The sequence below is a fragment of the Thunnus albacares genome, chromosome 22 (assembly GCF_914725855.1).
Source record: "Thunnus albacares chromosome 22, fThuAlb1.1, whole genome shotgun sequence".
Taxonomy (NCBI): Eukaryota; Metazoa; Chordata; class Actinopteri; order Scombriformes; family Scombridae; genus Thunnus; species Thunnus albacares.
In genome coordinates, this window is record NC_058127.1 from 19,208,784 (window position 1) to 19,232,829 (window position 24,046).

At 37.6% G+C, this 24,046-nt stretch overlaps 1 protein-coding gene and 1 long non-coding RNA gene across 6 annotated transcripts in view; both read right to left on the reverse strand.

Annotated features, from left to right (window-relative positions):
- Window positions 1–24,046, reverse strand: part of LOC122973694 — a 50,770-nt gene that overhangs the window by 21,137 nt on the left and 5,587 nt on the right. Inside the window, exon 13 of one of the 4 annotated variants that reach the window (XR_006400109.1) lies at window positions 6,794–6,813. The exons of the other annotated variants lie outside the window; for them this stretch is intronic. This is a non-coding gene — a long non-coding RNA (uncharacterized LOC122973694). Of the gene's footprint in view, window positions 1–6,793; window positions 6,814–24,046 lie in introns of those variants that run through there. 4 annotated transcript variants of the gene reach the window in all.
- Window positions 14,638–23,981, reverse strand: LOC122973690 (butyrophilin-like protein 2). Of its 2 annotated transcripts, XM_044341402.1 has the most exons (5): window positions 22,777–23,981; window positions 21,105–21,443; window positions 20,876–20,968; window positions 20,573–20,665; window positions 14,638–17,976 (listed from the first exon to the last, which is right to left on the reverse strand). In XM_044341402.1, exons 1-5 carry the CDS (start codon window positions 22,832–22,834, stop codon window positions 17,846–17,848), a joined length of 714 nt encoding a protein of 237 aa, XP_044197337.1. In that variant the 5' UTR covers window positions 22,835–23,981; the 3' UTR covers window positions 14,638–17,845. The 2 variants fall into 2 exon arrangements, with proteins under 2 accessions (XP_044197337.1, XP_044197336.1); XM_044341401.1 differs by lacking the exon at window positions 22,777–23,981 and having other exon boundaries at window positions 21,105–21,849.

Consider the following 24,046-nt stretch of genomic DNA (forward strand, 5'->3'; position numbering starts at 1 on the left):
TCAGTTTCTTTAAGTTCAGGTTTTCTGTTCAGTCTTTGTTGGATCGTTTTGTGTTGTTCCTTCTGCTAGTTCTGTTCAGCCCTGTTTACCTGTCCGTGACCATCCACTATTAAAAGAGTTTTTCATCATATCTGCATTCCGGCCTCTGCGTTTGGGTCCACTCCTGCTTCCCCGAGTACTGACACCCAGGCCTTCTTTGGGCTTTCACGGACACTGGCAGAAAACAAAGGGAGGGATACTGGTTCGCCTACACCTGAGATACTATATTACTTACACATGTCAAAATATCATAGGAAAGAATTATAGCTTTTACTACAATTGGAATGGTCAGGGGATGTTAATGTTTGTTTAATACAAAATATATGTGCAATGTGTTTTATAGCATCATTTTATTCATTGATATGAGTTAACCATTCATGAAAAAAAAATACACTCATGTTTTTTGTTGAAAAAAGGTTTATTCTTATTATAAAAGACTTATTCTCATGTCTCATTCTTACTATTAGGTGGTTCTCGTGTTGAAAAAAACTCAAAAGTATTTTAATCTTTTTCTATTATTATTATTGATAATGATTTATGAGTGCATTCAGAGTAGAAGTCCACCATTACAATTTCTTTTGTGTTTGGAACATAATTGGGTTCTGAATGGCTCTCGTGGGTTATAATGCAAGGCAAAGATACAGCACATTTCATGCCCAAAAGCAACCCAAAGTGCTTTAAAGAGTACACAGGCAAAAGCACAAAAAACAAATGATAAAAACAGTAAAAGCAAGCAAGCCAAGTACAAAGCTAGCAAGAGCATGTAAAGATTAAATAACAGGTCCAAGAATCGACCCTTGCAGTACAGAGATGCTGTGATGTATAACTGCCAATTGATACAAGTACAACAACACTTTAAATTCTTCCAAAATTATCAGTCACAGCGACTTCTATTCCATGTATGACCAAGATGCCTGGGTATATTTCAATACTGGGTGATTTACTGCAAGTAGGAAAAACAAGGATGCAAACTCATCAGGTCCTGATGAGGTCCTGTGCACATATATTCTTTGGTAGAGGGGGTATGACGTCATTGACAGGCAACCAAATGAAATGGACCATTTTATCATTAAAATGAATCATTTCCATACAATATCATCAGCTTTCTCTACATTAAAAAACACTGCCAGTATGGATTCTTTATTAATTTGGGATTTTCTCATTTCTGTCTCCAAACAAATTACTGGATCCATTGTTTCCCGCCCTTTCTGGTAAAGAGAAATCAATCCTCTACTTTCTATACAGAATGTCATTCTCTCTGTAATTATCCTTTCCATTATTTTCCCAACGTGTGAGGTAAGTACAACTGGTCCATAGTTTGTTGGACCTTCCTAGTTTTATTATAGGTATTACATCTGTATCTTTTCAACTGTCTTCCTTCTTCCCATACTTTATATATATAAGTGGACTGCAGTACAACAATGCCCCATTTTTCACCATGGCTGACCATGAGGTAAGAAAGAAATGTAAGGCACATTTTAATCTATTAATCATATTGTTCAAGTACATAATTTGTGTTTAAACTGTGTTAAAGGTGAACCTGTGTAGGAACATCCACATTTAATAATATAAAATCCTCCTTTGATCACAGCACCACTTCCCTTTTTATCCTTCAACTGTGCTGAGAAGAAACATAGAAACACTTTTATCAATCTCACGTCTGAATTAGTGTGTTATGATACAGGGATCTTATACTCTGCTTTGAATTGAAGCCACAGACAATGAAATACTGATAAATGCATATTTATTTAACAAAACTGGTTAACAAGTGAATAAATGATTTATTAGTGCAAACAGATAAATGAGTAATCAACCAGAATGAGCGTGATATGTTCTCAATGGTGAGTTATAAGTCATGAATGACTGATAGTGGAAAGTCAAATGATAATGTAATTACCAGAAAATTAGTTGAGGCTGACGTAAATCAACTAACCAACTTCTCTAAGAATTTGACTGGAGAGCTCAATTCAAACGACACCAACTCTTAATCATAGAAGAAGATGGAGATGGTTTATGGAATCAAATAATGGTCAATAATATTTTGAGCTTGTGAAATGATTTGTGAATGTGTAATAAAGTTTTGCAGCTGTAGAAATATTTTGTGCAGGTGTGAAAAAGTTTTGTGCACGCAGATATAATGTGCACATTAGGGCTGTCACAATATCAGATTTTGACAACACGATTATCGTGGCCAAAAGAATTGATGATAACGATATTATCTAGACATCTAGAGAAAATGTTGAAAAAAAAGTTATCAGTCAGATCATCTTTAACTTTGTTTATAGCGCATTTTGCCTCTTTTCTGACAAATGAATTACACTCAAAATATGAGTATAGGGAGGTGGAGAGAAAGTCAGTAACCATAACTGTACATAGTTTGAAAGAAGTTTGAACACACTGAAGTGTAAGGTTTTTATCTCCACCTGAATATATTTTGGAAACAGATGCCTGGAGAAGCTGTAGAAATATTTTGTGTATGTCTAATTAAAATTTGTGCAGGAATTTTTTCAAAAGTGTCCGACAGTGAAGTAACATGAGAGATGGACACACAGATTGGTTTACAGTCTGCTGTACCAGCTTCAACCAGTCAAGAGTCATTGTAAACACACAGATCAAATATATCACGGACTCCACTGCTGTACAAGAGGTGGTTGTTACACTTAAGTCATACATACAAAATATGAATATTGTTCATCCAGTTAATCTATTTGGTATGGGCATCAGTTCTGGTCAAACTGTCAGTGCTGCTTTCTGAAAACAGAAACGTGACAAAATATTTCAAAACAATACAGGGCAGGTGTTTTTGGGTGGAGACGGATATTCTCCTGTGCAAAACAGAAAATACTCTGTCCTTGTTCTCAGGTAAACAAGCAAAAAGCATTGCAGTACAGTAGACTGACTGAGATTAATCTAAAAGCCAGTTTCTCAATGTTTTTCAAGTCATAAAAAGTTGTCATACAGCCCTGGAACAGCGTAACAGTGAAGTTATCACAAAAACAAACAAAAAAAATCACATACAGTACCATTTTAAAATTATTCTGTATATATATTTTTCTTTCTTTTCCCCAAACTGTGCTTCTTGAACCAAATTGTAAAATCAAGTCATTATTGTTAAAAATGTGTAATTCTTTAACTAGTCCATATGGGGAAGTTGATGGAGTTTTTTTAATAGCACTTTGGTAAAGCTGGTGAGGCTAGAATAGTTTTTGATCATTGAGGTGATTCACGGTCGTTCTCTCAGTGCAACAGATAATCTGCTGATCATCACTACACCTCTTGCTGGATATTTTTCAGGCTTCTACTGTTTGGTTCATCGTCATTTGGATGTTGTTTGGCACCATCTCTCCTTCTTGCCCCCTCCTACGATTCTCTGAGAGAACATGACAACCAGTTTGTGACACACTGAATTCATGCTATTTCAAAGGAAGCTTGTGTATACTCCATCATCACCACAATCATATTTTATGATATATATACACACATCACAATATGGCAAAAGTCTGCAAAATAACAAAACTGATTTTCAAAGAAATGAACTGTGCATCATTGTTGTGCATTATTGGACTGCAAACTCTTCACTTGCTTAAATATAAACTTAATTGTCCGTTTTTAGATTTTATTGTATAGAAATGACATTATAAACATTATATTAGCATGTATGTATGCAATGTTATTGCCCTGAAAGTCAATGAACGATAATATTGAACAAGATAATATTGGGTTTCAGTATAAATGCCTTAAAATATTACTCAAACATAGCAAATGTGGAGTCTCAGTGTTTGATCTCACCTCTGATTTCCTGCAGAGCAAAAAGCCAAAGAACCTATTGTGTTACTGTTAATCCTTCATCATCTAACAGAGATCTCCTTCACAGTGATCACAGTTCAGGACTTAAAATGTTGATAATAAAATGCTGTAAAAATGTATAACTTACTGATCATTCCACGTTTCACCAGCACTCCAACAATAACAATGAGACCAACAATGGAAAAGGCAGTGGCACAGGAAGTCCTCTCCTTTGCAGCATCTGAAGAAATATAAGAAAGTGTTGAGTTGAGAAAAAGGGCAGGCTTAAGATTTTTATGCATTTTTTTCCAACAATGTGGTTATCCATTCTGATAATTAATTATTAAATGGTTAAAAAAGAGGATATAAAAAACAAAATATCTCTTTGTTGTATCAAAGAAACTATAACTTTCTGGAATAACTCAGACATTTACCACGATGTGCCTCAGTATCATCTTCCACTGGAGGTCTATTTGTGTTAGCGTCATCAATTCTCTTTGGTACTGTTTCAAATAAGATTCAAAACTGTTAAAGTACTTTTTCAAATGGAAAACGTCTTAAATGAAAACAGAATTCTACATTTTCAGTATATAAGGAAATTAAAAAAAACAAAATGATCTGTTCAGTATTAAATGCAGGGTGCTCACCAACACTGACGTTAACAAAACATCTGGCCGTTAGATTTGGAACAAAGCACCTGTAAAGTCCACTGTCATTCAGCTGTACTGAGGAGATACGCAGTGTCAGGTTTCCTCTGCTCAGGCCGTCATGGTTGAAAGTTGTCCTGCCTCTGTATCTCTCCATCTGTGCATCATGGTGGTCCTGCATATGTTGATAGGAGTAGACAACCTTGTTGAGGTCAACTCTCTTCCAATCCACTGTGTAAGCAGACACGTTTTTTGGCGGGTCCAGCTGACATGGTAAAGTGACATCATCACCCTCTACTGCCTCCATTGGCTGAGGTGGGCAAATGGCAGAAGTCGCTTCTGAGGAAACAAACAAAACGTTTAGATTGTTTTAAATCTAAATAAAAGCTTTATACTTTTTCCAAACTTTATTTGCATTATACAGATATATGGGGGCAAGAGCAGGCAGCTGCTACCCCCATTATAAGGCCACGTTAAACAGAAAACGGCAGTGTGTGAAAAAATGCAGCCGCCCCCCCATCCCCACCCCCAAATTAAATACTGGTATTGGATCGGTACTTGGTATTGGTCGATACCCAAAGCTCTGGTATCGAGGTATCAGTATCAGAACTAAAAAAGTCAGATTGGTGCATCCCTAAAAAGAACTGCACTGGTCATCCAGAGAAAAGTTTAACTGGGCTCAACTTTTGCTGCAACGCAAAAGGTGCTGCGTTTTTCCAAGTTGTGGGAGGAAGTTGAAACTCCCAGAGAGAACCCACACGGGCACGAGAGAACATGCGAGCTCCACCCAGAGAGGCCCAAACCAGCCAGCGGCTTTGAACCCAGAACCTTCTTGCTGCGAGGCAACATTGCCAACCACTGCACCACCTGGAAAAATGTCTTTCAGCTCCAAGAGCGAAATCCTCACTCAGACTTTGGGGGGTGGGACATAAAGGGTCTGTATAAGATAAATACGTTTTTGGAACTGTAAATCATGCAAAGCTACTCTTGTGGAGTCCAAAAATAAAAATTTAGAGCTAAAATGAACATAATAGGTTCTCTAAAATAGTACTCGAATTTGGTAAATGTGGAGTCTCAGTGTTTGATCTCAGCTCTGGTTTCCCGCACAGCAAAAAGCCAAAGAACCTATTGTGTTACTGTTAATCCTTCATCATCCAACGGAGATCTGCTCAACAGTGATCACAGTTCAGGACTTTAAATGTTGATAATAAAATGCTGTAAAAGTTTGTAACTTACCGCTCATTACACTTTTCACCAGCACTCCAACAATAATAAAGAGACCAACAATGGGAGAGGCAGTCCTCCTGTTTGCAGTGTCTGAAGAAATATTAGAAAGTGTTGAGTTGAGAAAAAGGGTGTGTGTGTGTGTGTGAATGTGTGAGAGAGAATAATGATGCATCCAGTTGTGTATGGAAGCAAATAATTGGCATAATAAGTGAGTGAGTGGTTGAGTGAGAGAGCAAGTGGCAGAAAAGTGACGGTAAATTCGAGCTGAGCGGAGGAAAAGGTTAGCAGTAAGTTTTCAGTCTGGCAGTAAATGTACAGTACAGCCTACAGTGTGTCAGTTAATAAATGCTGCAGCTTGTCAAGACCAAGAAAAGTCACATCTGTTGTTTCCCCACCTGCTGGAAAAATGAAGGAGGATAGCTCCAAAGTTAGCGATAATGGGTTAGCCTAACCTGAAGATGCTAAACAGAGAAATAGAGAACGGAAAAATATGTGGTTGCAGAGTCTTTTGACTTTTGCTCTGATTGCAAGGCAAGCAGTGATAGTGGATCAAATCATTTATGTACTGACAAACAAGAACCATACACATAAAATTAACATTATCATGTCATGTCATGTTTTTAGTCTGCTTTTAAAGGAAGACATGGTGTAACAGACCTGAGTACATGTCAAACTTCACTTTTTAAAATAAATAATAACCTCAAGAACGGATTAAGAAATAAGGGTGTAAAATGGCAAGAGTAACTTGTATAATAATAATAATAATAATAATAATAAGTTTATTTAGTATAGCACCTTTCACAGAAATGAAATTCACAAAGTGCTTCACAGGAACAAGAGTTGAAAATATGACCATAAAAACATACATAGTGTAAAAACATATGCCACAAGTTAGAATAAAATAAAATAAAAATAAATTAATTAATTAATTAAAATTAAAATTAAAATTAAAGATCCAAGATCGTGGAGCAATGGGAGTTAAAAGATTGGACTAGACAATCTGTGTCTGCTTGAGGAAATGAAACTACACTTGGGTTAAAAGCTGCAGAAAATTGCCCAGCAGTGAGGTGATTTAAGATGCGAGAGCATTTCAAACTTTTACTGGGCAGAGAATCTAGTTTAAAAGACAGGTTGAACAAAACACAACTATGGTCAATAATAGGCAGCACCTAAGAACAAACAGAGTCAGTAAGAAAGATAAAGCCAGGAGAAGATTTGGCCATAATGGTGTAAAGTGACCCTAAACAGTTATAAAAAAAAAAAAAAAAGGAAAAAATCATGACTGGATAGAACTAGATAGAACTAGATAGAACTAGATAGAACTGGATAGAACTGGATATGCCTAGGCATATCCATATGCCTAGGCATATCCAGTTCAGCCCAAAACCTATTTTAGAGATTTTGGGTCTGCAAATGATGATGTAAAGAAATTATAATGGTGTAATTGGCTAGTATAAAGAGGTTGGACAAAAGGTGTGACCTATGGAGACCCAAATGGTATTAAAGACCACGCCCTAAGGCTAGGAACTCAGAACATATGTGGTGAGCCTTGTGTGCACTATATATTGTTCTCCTTTTTTGCCAGCATTAAAGTACATTTTGCTGCTCAGAACTCTGACTCCTGATGATTTTTCCTTTTTTGAACATCAAAGAAAAGTTTTGTCCTTGAGCTGATCTGAAACTTTTTTCAACTGAGATCCAAAGATTTATTACGATAAGGGTTCATTATTTAAACTTTAGAATAGTTTCTTAACATAAAAAATATAATAACATAATCTAACTTTGCAAACATGCTTAATCTGTCGAACAAATTAACACAAGTTAGCTTGCCTTGTAATTTATTATAATAATGTTAATTATATATACACACACACACACACACACACACACATATACATACATTATATATATATATATATATATATATATATATATATATATATATATATATATATATATATATATATATATATATATATATATATTAAGGTATATATATATAAGATCGCATCACGGATTTGAGTCACGGATCAGATCATTTTTCGGGTCAGCAAAAAAAAAGGGGGGGGGGGGGGGGCATATAAAATTTTGCATTCCATATATTCTGTAAAAAACTTAAAGCAAGGAACTTTTGTCCATGGTCTTAAATGAAAACAACATTCAAGATGTCCAATGTTTAAATAAAATCTTAAAATATATAAAATATTCAAAGCTCAAATGTTAAAATGTTAAATTAAATTGCAATATGAAGCATGATACCTTCCTCTTTTAAAAATGGTAGTGAATGAAACAACAGCCTGTGTCCACATCATCGAAACACGTCTTGTCCTGCAGCTCAGTCTGTTGAACGAGCCACCAAACATTCACCAACCTCTGCTCATCTGCAACACATTAATCATCATGTAAATAACGTTATACCTGGAGATGTCCCTTCGGACCCGTTAGACGCTGGTTTGATCGTTGCTCCTCAAAATCCCTGTTAGCGACACGCTGTCTGTTCATGACTTGTACTTACAGCAGTTTGTTTACTTTGTCTAAAATGACACATTACATTTTGTAATTAATCCGCGGTTCACCTTTTTTTTTTGCTACTCCGAAAAATGATCCGATCCGTGACTCAAATCCGTGATACGATCCGAACCGTGAGTTTTGTGATCCGTTGCACCCCTAGAGACAATAGTAGTGTAAGTGAGTAAGCCTTTCGTTGTTACTTCTTACTAGCTCTGTGCTTAGAATAGCTTGCCTCGTCGAGAGTTTGTCCCTCTTCGCCAGCCTTGGTTCACTGTTTACCTGGGGACAGAGTCCGACATCATATCGCTTTCGTGCCCCTCGGTTCCATTCATTATTTCCCTCTTTTTGGAGGACAACCACTTTCTTCACTTGTAGCTCTAATAATACTAATATTATTAGTAATACTTTGCTGTAAGAAATAGGCGTGTGAGTTACTTTGACGTGAAGCCAGACGCTGCTGTTATCACGTTTACTTCTGCTGTGTGATAGGCTGTTAGATCTATCGATTTATAAATGTTCGCACTTTATCATCGTAATCGATAACTTTTACTGTAATCCCATACAGAGTATTTGTTGTAGCCCTAATACAGCACGCGACATGCTGTCAACATTATTGTTGTGCGAGTGTTGTTTGAGTAATACAGTGTCTTAGTGCTCACCTCGGACCTGCATCTTCTCAGTCCGCTCTCTGTCCTCCTCTTCTGCCTCTGGTCTTCCTACTGGGGCGTGTGCGGGAAGTACAGTACTGTGCAATAGTTTTAGGCACCCTAGATGTTTATATTCTTATCCATTATGCAATGCCATCAGGGAGGTGTCTGATTGGTCCCAAATTTATTTATGACATAACAATGACTCCAAGCACACAGCTAGAGTCATAAACAACTACATTCAGCAACAAGAAGAATGATGAGTCCTGCAACAGATGGTTTGGCCCCCACAGAGCCCTGATCTCAACATCATGGAGTCAATCTGGGATTACATGAAGAAGCACCTGAGATGGCCTAAATAATAAATCCACAGAAGAACATTCTTTCTCCAGGATGGTTACAACAACCTACCTGCAAGTTACCATGAAAAAATGTGTACTGAGGAGAACTGCTGCTGTTTTAAAAACAAAGCTGCTCACAGCAAATATTGATTTCATTTAGGTTTCTGCTGTTTACTCAACTTTGTAAGAGGTTAATTGATAAATTAAAACAATTTATAACAATATTTTGTAAGCATTTTCACTTTACTTTTAGTGCCTAAAACCTTTGCACAGTACTGTATCTTCTATTTTTGTGAAACACCACTAACTAAGTACTAATACAATCAATTCTGCTTCCAACCGACCGAGTGTAATTTAGAAAACACAGAAAAGTAACTGACAGTGCAGTTTCATGAGCTTGAACCTGTGTCAATGGATGGGTTTTTTGGGTTGTTTTTTTTTTTTAATAAATTGCATATAATATCACAGCATGTGGATTGCAGTATGTTTGGGGGGTGCAAATAAAGGTTATAATACAGAAATATATTGTATGTGGGTCTATATTAATAAGTTATATTCTGATATAAAAACAAGATTTATTCTCTATTCAACTGTGGTGCCTTAAAACACATCAGCAACCACGTTCAGGTTATTAAGTAATTTCACATATGCTTGGCTATGTTGCAATTGGGCCTACTAGTACAGAGAAAATAGATATAAAGTAAGGATGTCAATGATTAATCAATTATTGGTTAATTGCCGTTAGTGATTTGACAGATTATTGCACAATGTCTGTATGTATTGCAGCAAAAAATCCCCCTGCGGCCAAAAAGTATTTTCCCCATAGACCACCATTGGGAAAGACACGTCTGTAAAACTGTTGACAGGACACTTTGAACTTCAAACAACATCAATTATGACTCTTTCTACTATGAACTTTTGATCCATACAGGTTTTATATTTGTAAAACTTTCCTCGAGCCAGTGGGGGAAACACTACTCCGCATATTCAGTGGGCCACACAACGCGGAAGCAAACCTGGAAGCTAGACACTTTTTTTGGCATATGCGCCAGCCGAGCAATTTCTATAGGACTGAATGGGCACCATTTTTAGTCCGGCTCTTATAATACATCCATGGTGTCACTCTGCTCACTGTGACAGTCATGTTGATGAAAACTTGAGCATAAAGTTGTGAAAACTCCACAGAGTTGTTGTCTGGCGGGTGTCCAGTTTAGCTATCTGAGGCTAACGCTAACACTAAACTAACATGCTGAACAAAAGCAGTTGCTCGGTTGATACAGGCTGAGAGTTTAATGTCTGACAGCAGGACTCTAATAACACATGCTTCAACAAAATCTACACAAGAGTGATTAACTGTAATAGCGAAACCTCCCTGCTCTGAGTACAAACACATTTTAGAAGTGACATTAACTGGGCTGGGCTGATAAAGTCAGAGCAACAATATTTGTGCATCTGTTGCAGCTGTTTCCAGCTGCTGGACTAATGTTAGCTACAGTGAACACACACCACTCCATCATATAGATCTGTAGATTATTTTATATTAAACCAATATAGGGGAGATTAGGGTAACCTGATTTACATTACTTTCAACTGGTAGGCTAAACGTGAACTTACAAAGCACAAGGCTGACGTTAGCAGGCCAGCTACCATCTGTTGCAAACTGATATTTGTCCATCGTTTTTTAACTTGTTTTCACTGATTGAACATTAAGCAATTATACTAATCTTACCGTTGTTATTCCGATATTTGATGCTAAATAAATTAAGATTCAATGCTCCCACCCTACATTTCTTTAGCTCCTTCTTTAGATTTTCTCTATGCGTTTTATATTTCTGGCAGTGACAGATGACATGTTCAACATTTCTTCTTCTAAGTCATATTCACACAGTCTTGATGGATGTTTCTCTATTTAGTGCATTGTTTTATTTAACCCTGTGTCCTAACCACAGTATTTCATATAGGTGACATCCTTTGTTTCCTTCATCCCAATGCTTTTGCCAGGCAATAATGATATTGCTCCGTATTACTGCTTTGGCTTCAGTTTTACTGAAAGCTACCTCCATTAATCCATCCTGTTTCAGAGCTTGTTTAGCCAGTGAGTCCACCATTTCATCCCCCTCAATGCCCCTATGAGCTGGGATCCACATAAACCTGACTGCTGTTTCTGTGAGATTGTGGCCTCCAACGAGCAGTCGGAGGAGCTGAGGCCACGAGTTATACCCACCCTGGCGAGCTACACACGGTCTGGACAGCTGGGGCAAGCTATCCTGGAGGGCAGAGTGGCTGGACAATTGGACACAGCGATGGACTGGCAAGGGACTCTGTATTGTAAAAAGAGAGGCTTAATTCCTTTTATCCTATATTTATTGGACTTTTATCTTTTTACTTTTTTTTTATCACTTTACACAAGGCCTTGGTTTTAGATTACTAGTTTTAATCACCTTGTATTGTGCATTAATATTTATTGAATAATTTGTGAATAAATTATTCAATTTGAGTCTGTCTCCTTGGGTAATTACTACTGCTCACCCCGTACACCCCGTAAAACATATGTAAAAGAGTCCTAGGCTCTCTCCTAGGTGGCGTTGTTATTCAACAAACCTCTTCACCGGTCACATGTCTATATGATGCAGTCTGAATATTGTGTCATATATTTCATTGAGTATATCTGGTCTGTTTTGGGATGACATGGACTGCAATGATCCCAGAGCTGATAATGAGTCTGAGCATAATATGACCTTTTTTTTAGCTTATTTTGCTCTATCCAATGCAATGCCGTTACAGTAGCTAACATCTCAACTGTATATACTGTTAAGTGATCACGTGTTCTTTCCTTAATGTTTATATTTAAATAAGGGACAACAAAAGCAAACCCAGTCCTTTCATTCTTAGACTCTTTTGATCCATCTGTATATATTGGAATAAATGATTTATGTGTTGTTCTTAGTCATTCAGTTTCTTTTTTTTTAACCTCTTTATTTTCTTTTGAACTAAACTGAAATAAACTCTAAGGACACAGGAGCTAATGACTTTGGTTTTTTTTTCTATTTTACTTGACAACCAAACAAAACATTCTCCCTTTGCTTTCCCACTTTCCCCGCATGGTCATAGGGCCTTCCCAGCTCAATTGTCTTATTCCCTGTATACTTGTGAATCACCAGTTTACACTACACTTCCATAATCAATCACTGATCTTATTCAAGCAACATAAATGCTCCTCAAAGCACTTCTACTTGCTCCCCATTCACACTATGTCTGACATCTCATCACATTTAGAACCATCTTGCTTTTTTTATCCATTTTATTTATATGATCACTCCAGGTCAGTTTACCTGCTCTAACTGTTTCCCATACATCTTTATACCAGCTTCTCACTACCTTTGTCTTTTCTACTGAAAACTTAAATCTCTATGAGTATGACCATTTCTCAACCACCCTCACTGCTTCTTGTGTCTGGCCTTGAATTAGTGTTGTTATATTCTTCTCCCTTTTCCATATCGGCCCATCATCAGCAAATAATGATTTTTAAAATGTCACAACATATGTCAGAGAATACATCATTAATCATAATGGAAAAAAGTATTGGGATGATCACAAGGCCCTGAGGAGTTATCTGCCTTATACCGAATAGATAATGCTGTTCCAATTTTAACCTGAATATATCAAATAAAAAAAATGAAATCAATTAAAAGTTCTTCCTGTTATTCCCATTTTATCTAATTTAATCATTAAAATGAATTGTTTCCATACAATATCATCAGCTTTCTCTACATTAAAAAACACTGCCAGTATGGATTCTTTATTAATTTTGGATTTTCTCATTTCTGTCTCTAAACAAATTACTGGATCCATTGTTCCCCGTCCTTTCCTAAATCCACTCTGGTAAGGAGAAATCAATCCTCTACTTTCTATAGAGATCATCATTCTCTCTGTAATCATCCTTTCCATTATTTTCCCAACATGTGAAGTAAGTGCAACCGGTCTGTAGTTTGTTGGACTTTCCTGGTTTTATTATAGGTATGATCTGATGTGGTTGTCTCTGGTAGCACAGCATTGAAGATGTCTTGATCCGTGGAAGAGCAGCCGTTTTACTATGAAGTCTCCTAACTGACCACACTGACTTTCTTAATAATAACTCAAAAAATTATTTCACTGGCCAAAATGAAACTGTACTTTAAGACATTAAGCGCGAAAGAATTTCAACATAAAGTTTGTTTCACTGAAGTTACAATACTGAACGTAGCTAAAAAGAAAAAGTTAAGATGGCGGAAGTCCATTCCTTGGAGATCCAAAAACAGAGAAGCATATGGGTGTAGGTCGACAGTATTTTGTTCTGGCCTATGGTATGGGGCATGTTTTTGGCTGGAGATGTATATTCTCCAATGCAAAAAAGAAAATCCTTTGTCTAAGAGAAAACATGTGATCTCACCTGAGTTAATTAAGTCACACATTTAAACATGAATAAAATAGTTCAACATGTCACTCGAATATTCAGAGACATCCTATCTATGTCACACCTGAGTGAAAAACAAAAGGGGAGGAAAAGTGTGTTGGTATGTGTCGGCAGGGTTAGAAGGAGAGAAAGAATTTGGAATAGATAGGATTGTCCCAACTCATCAAAACAAACTGATAGGGTTAAATTGTGGTAAAACAGTCTCTCTTTTTTTTTTCCAATGAAAAATCCTTTAATCTAGTGTTTCCTGAGACTTGACTTGCTAAAGAATGTAGTTGTTTTTAGTTTGTACCATAAATCTCAGCTGGAGAGTCTCTGGAGGTAGGATAGGAGGGACTGTTCTGGGAAGAGTCAGAACTGACACTTAAATGTTGAAAAAGGACTCAGATCCCCTGACCATTCCAAGTTTAGCTTTGAAGGCATTTCCAAACCAAAGTTGAATATACATCCACATTCTTGAGTTTAGAAGTTTTCGTTGATTGAGCCCAGACCTTCTTTGGGCTTTCACGGACACTGGCAGAAAACAAAGGTGTCAGACTCTGGGAAGCAGGAGTGGACCCAAACGCAGAGGCCGGAATGCAGATATGATGAAAAACTCTTTTAATTGTAGATGGTCACGGACAGGTAAACAGGGCTGAACAGAACTAGCAGAAGGAACAACACAAAACGATCCAACAAGGACTGAACAGAAAACCAGAACTTAAAGAAACTGAACTAACAAGGAGATGAGGTGCAGGTGGGGAGATGGGTGGAGAACTCGAGAGGGGAATAAACATACAGGGAGCTGATTGGCTGAGGACACACAGGGAGCGGGGCAGGGCTGACAAGCCTAACACAGGGCAGGTGTGGGGAAGACAGCAGGGCAGGGCTAACGAGTCCAAATGCAGGGCAGGTGTGGAGAAGTACATGAACACACAAGGGAAACAGAACAAAAAACCCAGAAAACAAACTCAATGCCATCTACACTAACCCATCCAAAACCAACCACAAACACAAACCCAAGCACACAACCCAACAAACCAATGATGCAGTCCTCCTAAACCCACCACCCAAATCACACAAGAAAACCCCCATGAACCGAGGGGCCAAACAGACGTGCAAAACCAGGAGACCCCACAGAACACAACATAAGACCAAAAAAACACCCAAAGTTCAGGCAAGATGTGACACAAAGGGAGGGATACTGGTTCACCTACCCCTGAGATACTATATTACACATGTCAAAATATCATAAGAAAGAATTATAGCTTTTACTTAGCTTTTACTACCATTGGAATGGTCAGGGGATCTTAATGCTTGTTTAATACAAAATATATGTGCAATGTGTTTTATAGCATCATCTTATTCATTGATATGAGTTAACCATTCATGAAAAAAAAAATAAACTCATGTTTTTTGTTGAAAAAAGGTTTATTCTTATTATAAAAGACTTATTCTCATGTCTCATTCTTACTATTAGGTGGTTCTCGTGTTGAAATTCTCTGTCCATTGGAATGGACAGAAAAAACTCAAAAGTATTTTAATCTTTTATTATTATTATTATTGATAATGATTTATGAGTGCATTCAGAGTAGAAGTCCACATTACAATTTCTTTTGTGTTTGGAACATAATTGGGTTCTGAATGGCTCTCGTGGGTTATAATGCAAGGCAAAGATACAGCACATTTCATGCCCAAAAGCAACCCAAAGTGCTTTACAGAGTACACAGGCAAAAGCACAAAAAACAAATGATAAAAACAGTAAAAGCAAGCAAGCCAAGTACAAAGCTAACAAGAGCATGTAAAGATTAAATAACAGGTCCGAGAATCGACCCTTGCAGTACAGAGATGCTGTGATGTATAACTGCCAATTGATACAAGTACAACAACACTTTAAATTCTTCCAAAATTATCAGTCACAGCGACTTCTATTCCATGTATGACCAAGATGCCTGGGTATATTTACTGCAAGTAGAAAAAACAAGGATGCAAACTCATCAGGGGTGAAAAAAGTGACAAGGATGCAAACCCCCTACACAATGGCGACATATTATCTTGAATGCTTATACTCTTTGGTAGATGCATTTGTGGCAGGCGACCACAACACCGACGCATGAATCCTGTGCACATATATTCTTTGGTAGAGGGGGTATGACGTCATTGACAGGCAAACAAATGAAATGGACCATTACCTTGATTAAAATTACAGAATTCTCTGGTTTGAAAATTGTTGGAAACATTTTGGATGATGTAAGTACACAACTCAACAAACTATATAACATAGATCTAGCCATTTTTAGACATTTTAATGCACAATAATTACATATTATAGCTTTAATACAATATGTAAAATTATAAGATTTCAGCACCACTCCACCTGCTTGTCTCAGTTTTTACTCTTTCAAATAATCAATCATCTATATAACTCTTCAGTACATTTTTTATTATTAATATACCCATAAGATTAAGGAAAGACAACACACCTGAAATTGCTATATTTGTTCTGACTTGTTTCATGAGTTTGCCCAATTTTCATAATTTCAAGATTAAAAACTAAAGGTTATAATACAGAAAAATATTGTTTGTGGGTCTATATTAAGTTTCATTCTGATAGAATAACCAGATTTATTTTGTCTCTATTCAACTGTGGTGCTTTAAAACACATCCACACCCACGTTCAGGTTATTTAATTTCACAAAGGCTTGGCTATGTTGCAAATTGGGCCAACTAGTGCAGAGAAAATAGATGATATAAAGTAGGGATGTCAATGATTAATCGATTAACGGTTAATTGCCGTTAATAATTTAACAGATTAAAAATATATTAACCCATAATGCAGAAGACAAGGGGCATGTAGTGTAACTGTTAGAAAATGTTGTGTAGATTTGCTGTAGTATGCTGTTGCGCCACCAGGTAGACCATCTTACATTTTAATGAGATTGAGGTACAGGTGTGTTTGATGACCACCTGTAAGAGCCGTATGAACTGTAAAACAAACGCACCTCCCTGCCTTCAGAGGAAGAAAGAAGTCACAGCGTGTCTCAATCTGCTCACTGTGTCATGTTGATGTACACTAAAGCACAAAGTTGTGAAAACTCCATGAAGTTGTTATTTGGCAGATGTCCGGTTAAGCTATCTAAGGCTTACGCTAATGCTACACTAGCATCTTGATCAGAAGCAGTTGCTTGGTTAATGCAGGCTGAGAGCTGAGTGTAGAGATTCAGTTCAGAGTTGAGGGGGTATGTTTGCACCAAAGATTTGTGTTTTGTCAGTAGTGTCGCTTCACAATCGCCGTGGTCTCGGAACATATTAGACAAACTGGTTTTGAACTGCCTGTGAAAGTGTTTCCTTCGTTTTACTCGTAACTACAGTCATTGTGTACTGGGTTCATGTAGACATACAGAGATTAGGCAAGTGTGTGTGTGTTTTTGCAGGTTGGTTTCCAATGTGAAACAGCAGAGATAGAGCATAAGGGGGAGACAGAATTTACCAAAGGAGGAGAGAGAATAAATAAATAAATTGATAAATAATAGAATAGATAAATAAGTGAATGAAATATAAAGTAGCAACAATGCTACTGGAAGGCAACACTGGCTGGGCACTGAGGCTAGAGTGGCGCCGGGGTGGATCCAGAGTGGGCTGGGCCAGGCCAGGACAGCTGGGTCAGGGGAGAATTTTATGTTTTTATTGTGATTTCCCCTTCCTTTTAATGTTAGTTTGTTTGCTTGTTTTATTTTATAATTTAAGCTAAAATAAGCTATTTCCCCCTACTCTTCTTCCTTGCTTACTTTGCTCTCGCCTGCTTTAGGCCACCACCTGTAGGAGGTGGCTGGCTTATTGGAGGTCAGAAACCCTTTAGAACAGACCACACCCCTATGGGAAGGGTTCGTTCAGCTGGGTCCAAGGAGCTTCTTTCTATTTGGAGAGGGGGATATCGGGGAACAGGACCTCAGACCCCAAGCTATCCCAAACCAGCCCAGTCCCCAAGGCCCCCACGCTCCCTCAGCCACCAGAGCCCAGCCCGACATGGTTCCATCATGTAGATGAAAAAAAAAATAGAAAGGAAAAAGAAGTAGGTGAACAGAGTGTGTTGTTGGGTGAGGGGAGATTTACTATAATTGTTGATTGTATGTTTGTGTATGGCCTGAATGTCAATCTATTTAAATTTCTATTTAATTTATCAAAAAAAAAGACAAAAATTCATCATTGAGGTGATTAATGGTCTTCTCTCAGTGCATATTTTTCAGGCTTCTGCTGCTTGGTTCCTTGGGTTTCCTTTTGAACGTTGTTTAGTGCCATCTCTCCTTCTTGCCTCCTCCATCTTCTGAGCTTCCTCCTACAGTTCTCTGAGGGAACATGACAACCTGTTTGTGACACATTGAATTCATGCTATTTCAAAGGAAGCTTGTGTATATTCCTGACATAGTGTGTAGAATAGCTGGGCAATATGGTTGATATCATCACCACAATGATATTTTATGATATCAACTTATTGTGTTACTGATACTGGCCTGCTAAATGGCCCGACAGGCCCGCCACAGGCCACAGAACGTAACACTGTGACAGCCAGGTGGTAGAAGTAGTCGTGAGAGAGCGTAGTTGGCACTTACACATTTTGTTTGGCAGCAAGTGCATTTAGAGCGGCTAAATGACAGAGCAGCAAGATGGATGGTGGAAAAAAGAGGAAGGGTGGAGCAGAGAGGGAAAGAGAGAAAAAAAGGAAAAGAAACGTGCTAGCTAGCTAACGTTTGCTACCTAGGTAACGTAGCTAATGTTAACGATGTGTCATCATCGTCCCCTGTCAATGTTAGAGCTGCCAAGAAACTGGACTATCAATAATAAAACTGTGGTAATTCCCTTTCTAATTTTCTCAAAAACATTGATGGCATAATTGGCATATCTAGTCTAGTTAATGTGGTCAATATTATTTGAAAATTCATGCGTTTTGGTGAAAATTTCAGTCAGTGAGTTCATACTTTGAGCTCATAATTTAAAATGATTGAGACAACACAATGTCTTCTGTCACACTATTCAGGCTGCTCTAATTTGTTGAAACCTTAAGACCTAAGTTATTTAATGTTTGCGTTGGTTAAAGGGCTATTTTTAACTACAATAGGTAACTGTTAGTGTATATCAGTAAACTGAGTAAGGTATTGTGCTATTGCTCTGGTCTTTGAATAGGTGGAGAGATTTGTTAACTGTATTATAATGGTACATTAAAATATATGGTGTGCTGTGCTATTGCTTTTTTTCTTTTTGAAGGTGGAGAGTAGCATTGGTGCCAAAGTAATAGTAGTAAAGTCGTCTCCCTCCTTAATGATATGTACGTTTGGTTTTATATTTGAGGTTCATAACAGTACATTGTACAAAGCAGTTGTTGGCTCATTAGTTTGTTTTTCACATGCACTAAAATTCACCAGAATGCAGGAAATCAAGTCTTTGTAACTAAACTTTTCCTAGTGGGGGACCCCCAGAACCCCTGCTCAATAAGTGGCCTGATCGGGGCTATATTTCACGCTATATTTCCTGGCCTAAATGATTTTCCCAGTCCGGCCCTGGCCTTAAACCATTAAGTGGTTTATAGACAAGTAACAATATTTTGAAGTAAATTCTCTGTGACACTAGTAGCCAATGCAGAGATCTGAGAACTGGTGTGATATGTTCAGCTTTATTGGTCCTTGTTAGGACTCTAGCAGCAGCATTCTGAATGAGCTGTAACTGCCTGAGTGCTTTTTTGGGGAGGCCTGAGAAAAGACCATTACAGTAGTTTAACCTACTGGAAATGAAGGTGTGAATTAGAGTGAGTTTTTCAAGAACTTGTCTAGACATGTAATTCTTGTTATGTTTTTAAGATGACAAAAGGCCGATTTTGTAATAGACTTGATATGAGAGTTAAAATTTGAATCAGAGTCAATAATTACCAAGATTTGACTTGGTTTTAAGGCTTCAAAGAAAGGGAATCAAGATCTGCACCAACTTTCAGCCTTCCTTCTTTAGCACTGAAGACAATTATTTCTGTTTTGTCTTTGTTTAGTTGGAGGAAACTTTGGCACATCCACTCATTAATTTCATCAATGCACTGATGCAGCTAGTCAAGAGGAGCATAGTCACTTGTTGACAGATATATAATATAATTGTATAATTGAGTATCATCCGCATAGTTATGATAAGCGTCATTGTTCTTATGCATAATTTGGGCTAATGAGAGCATATAGAGGATGACCAAGAGGTCCAAGAATTGAGGTGCGTCATATTACCTCACTCAGATATGTAGTGAACAACGGAAACAAAGTACTCCCTGTTTTGCAGATAGGATCTCAATCAGTCTAAAACCGTGCCAGAGAGTCCAGCCCAGTTTTCCAGTCTGATAGTGTTGAATGGGCGACAGTGTCAAAAGTAGGGCTGAGACAGAGTAGCACAAGGACTGAAATCTTGCCTGCATCATAATTGCTAATTACCGAAGCATCCAGGCTATTTTTCTTTAGTAGAGGCTTAATGATTGTAGTTTTTAAGGCCGTTGGAAAAATAGAGTTTTGTAATCAATGACATTAAACTGTTTCATGTTTATCAAGTTATTTTTATGTGGAATTAGTGGTGACACATTTTTGTTCAATGTGGAACTGCTAATAGTTGTCTAATGTTTTGAATTCCGTCTCTAAAGAAAAAAGCACACTCATTGCATTTATCAGCTGAAAGGAGTTCGGGGGCTATCTGTGCTGGGAGGTTGGTCAGTCTATCAACTGTGGAAAATAAGGTGTGTGCATTGTTAATGATGTCCGAGAAGAAAGATTGTCTAGCACTTTTCAGTTACAGAATTCAGAAGCCAAAGAACTTATTGTGTTACTGTTAATCCTAATCATCTAACAGAGATCTGCTCCACAGTGATCACAGTTCAGGACTTTAAATGTTGATAATAAAATGCTGTAAAAATGTATAACTTACTGATCATTCCACTTTTCACCAGCACTCCAACAATAACAATGAAAAAAACAATGGGAAAGGCAATGGCATAAGAAGTCCTCTCCTTTGCAGCATCTGAAGAAAGTGTTGAGTTGAGATAAAGGGCAGGCTTAAGATTTTTATGCATTTTTTTCCAACATAATGTGGTTATCCATTCTGATAATTAATGGATAAATCGTTAAGGAGATTTTAAAAAACAACAACACAATTCCCACAGTCAAAGAGAATGTAGGATATGGTGTATCAAAGAAACTATAGTTTTCTGAACAACTCAAAGACATTTACCATGATTGTCTGGCTTGGTCACATCTTCCACTGGAGGTCTATTTGTGGTAGCGTCACCAATTCTCTTCAACATGTTCTGTTGGTCCTTTGGTACTGTTTCAAATAAGATACAAAACTGTTTAAGTACTTTTTCAAATGGAAAATGTCTTAAATGAAAACAGAATTCTACATTTTCAGTATATAAATAAATAATAATAAAACTGTTCAGTATTAAATGCAGGGTGCTCACCAACACTGACGTTAACAACACATCTGGCCTCTAGTTTTGGAACAGAGCACCTGTATGGTCCACTGTCATTCAGCTGTACTGAGGAGATACGCAGTGTCAGGTTTCCTCTGCTCAGGCCGCCATGGTCGAAAGTTGTCCTGCCTCGGTATCTCTCCATCTGTGCATCATGGTGGTCCTGCTTATGTCGATAGGAGTAGACTACCTTGTTGAGGTCAACTCTCTTCCAATCCACTGTGTAAGCAGACACGTTGTCTAGCGGGTACAGCTCACATGGTAGAGTGACATCATCACCCTCTACTGCCTCAATTGGCTGAGGTGGGCAAATGGCAGAAGTCGCTCCTGAGGAAACAAACAAAACAACGTTTAGATTGTTTCTGTCTCTTCTGGAAGAGGGATCATCAGGGGCAGATCTACAGGGGTGCAAGAGCAGGCAGCTGCCACCCCTACTATAAGGCTGCATTAAGCCAAAAAACGTCAGTGCGTGAAAAACCACAGCCCTCCCAATCATTTAAATGGGGCCAGTGCGTTGACATAGTAGGGGTGCCACTGCACAAGGCACAGAAACTTTTTTTGGAATGTGCCAGCCAAGCAATTCCTATAGGACTGAATGGGCGCCATTTTTAGTCAGGTATCCAGCTGTTATAATACATCCATGATTATTCTACGCAGTCGATCATGATGTTTCGAAATCGAAACTCACAAAATTTAACTTCTCATCTAGAGCACTGGCATGGATGTCTTCATATTTATCTAATAGGATACAATGTGTTAAAGTTTGTGACGCACTGTTTCAGACCCCCTTTTTATATTGTCAAATACCTCATTATAAACAAACTTATCAGAAAAATGAGCACTTAAACAAACATTAGTGCGATAAGAACTACCTATAATGACAAAAACCATCTTTGGGAAAAATCTATTTGACATGTACTTTGATATTTTTAGTTTGGCTCATGTCCCATCTGCTAACATGGAGGAGGCAGGACTTATGACCTCTACTGCAGCCAGGGGCGATTCAAATGTTTTGGCTTCACTTTTGGGGAGTGGTAGTGAGAACAAAACCTCTGAATGAGAGAAAAAATGTTATATTATGATTATTTCACGGCAATCACGTTTTAACGCACAAATAAATAACCATCAAACAGTCAACAAATGATTTATTGTGGACACAGACGTTCTTAGTTTCAGTTTCATTTTCCTCCTGCATTCCTCCATTACATCAAACTAGCGGTTAACACAAGGACAAAATGACAAATTTGTGTTGGAATTTCAAATCTGACGCTTGCAGTGCGCCATAGGAGCATCAATTGACGCGCGTCAGTTATCGCTCCCAGTGCGTTTAGGCCTTTAGTTTTAGAAAAGTTAGCAAGAGCTCGGCCAAGCATGTGCCGCTGCATTGCTTACCTCGTGGAACTGCAATGGGGGCTCATTAGCCCCCAATGATGCAGTCCAATCCAAAGTTGATACCGGAATGTATGAAGCACAATTTCTCCCGACAGCTAAAACCTTGATGCAAAATCAAGTTATTACTACTATTATCATCTACGGCATTAAAGGAACCCTGTTCAAGACAGTTATAAATGTTTCATTCATTATCCAGCCCCGCGGAGAGCCTGAATGGTCAATACGAGAAACACTCGTCCATTAATTATAGCAAACAATCAACACTCACCCCTGACAGGAACAGTAAAGTGCAGAACTCTCAGGAATATAATGAGTAACATCATCATTATTCAACGCAAACGCTGTGAATGTATGAGATTTTCATCACCTTGACATACACCCTTCTGCCCTCCCTTCTCCCCTGGAGATCCCCTGAAGATCCCCTGACTGCTAGGCTGATACGACTGTCTTCCAGAAGCTGTAATGGGTTTTATTTTAAAGATAGAGTGAAGATACTGCCACCATATGAAATTACAAGACCTAAAGCATCCATTAGTACCAACCATGCCTGGATTGTCAAGAATGGAGCTACATAATGCTCCAAAATTAGGCAGATGATACTCACTTTTCGTTCTGGGATTAATTTCAATGATATTTTGAGAATAGTATAAAGAAATAAAATTAGTTGAGACAAGGTTTGATGAAAACAACTTGTCCTTAAATGCTAGCAAAACAAAGTTCTTAATTTTTGAAAACCGTGCTATAAATAGAGGTTAAATTATGGATAAATGATGTAGAAATGGAAAGAGTACAAAACATTTCTAGGTGTGATCATGAGTTATGTTGGAAAATGCATATCATGTAAAATCAAAAATATCAATACAAGACTAAGGATCTGTTAAATCAGCACACAATAGCAATATTCTAAACATGTTTGTAAATAGAGACAGCAAATATGTATATTAAAGGAATGTTTTTTTTTTTTTAAAAATGAAGGGCACAAATATAAAAAATAAATGCATTTTAATACAGGGAGTGAATGTATGGAGCAACTTGAGGATGCATTAAAAATGTGTAGTACAATACAGACTTAAAAGACTTTAAAAGTAGGGTAATTAAACATAACACTTGTTTGATATCCCATGATAATCTGTTTGATATTTGACATCTTGTGATATGATGTTGACTGTATCCAGGTGTGTGACAATGAGAGGTTGTAAATGTAAGCCATGTGTACATATAGTTATGATCTGGATGGTGTAGCATAAGTCTCAATAAGGTAAAAAGTTGTTGGTGATGAGCGTAGGTGTCAAACTTTGGTTTCAGCCTACACCTTTTTGGTAAAAATTGTATATCCTTTGTGCATTAGGGGTAAGGATACACTATACATGCAGGAGATGTATATCAGTATTAGCTATGCATACAGTGTTTTTCTGTTTCATCTCATTTTAATACACGGAAATAAAGATCAAATCAAATTTTGGCAAGGGGAAAAACTGGCATGGCCATTTTCAAAGGGGTCCCTTGACACCTCACCTCAAGATATCTGAATGAAAAGG

Bases quoted from the DNA above. Each gene is read 5' to 3' on its own strand.
- LOC122973690 (XM_044341401.1), bottom strand. From the start codon at position 21,612: ATGATTGGGAGGGCTGTGGTTTTTCACGCACTGACGTTTTTTGGCTTA. The intron at 20,969-21,104 runs GTGAGCACCCTG...TATTTGAAACAG, and splicing joins TGTTGTTAACGTCAGTGTTG to TACCAAAGGACCAACAGAAC. The intron at 20,666-20,875 runs GTAAATGTCTTT...CACTTTCTTCAG, and splicing joins GACCAAGCCAGACAATCATG to ATGCTGCAAAGGAGAGGACT.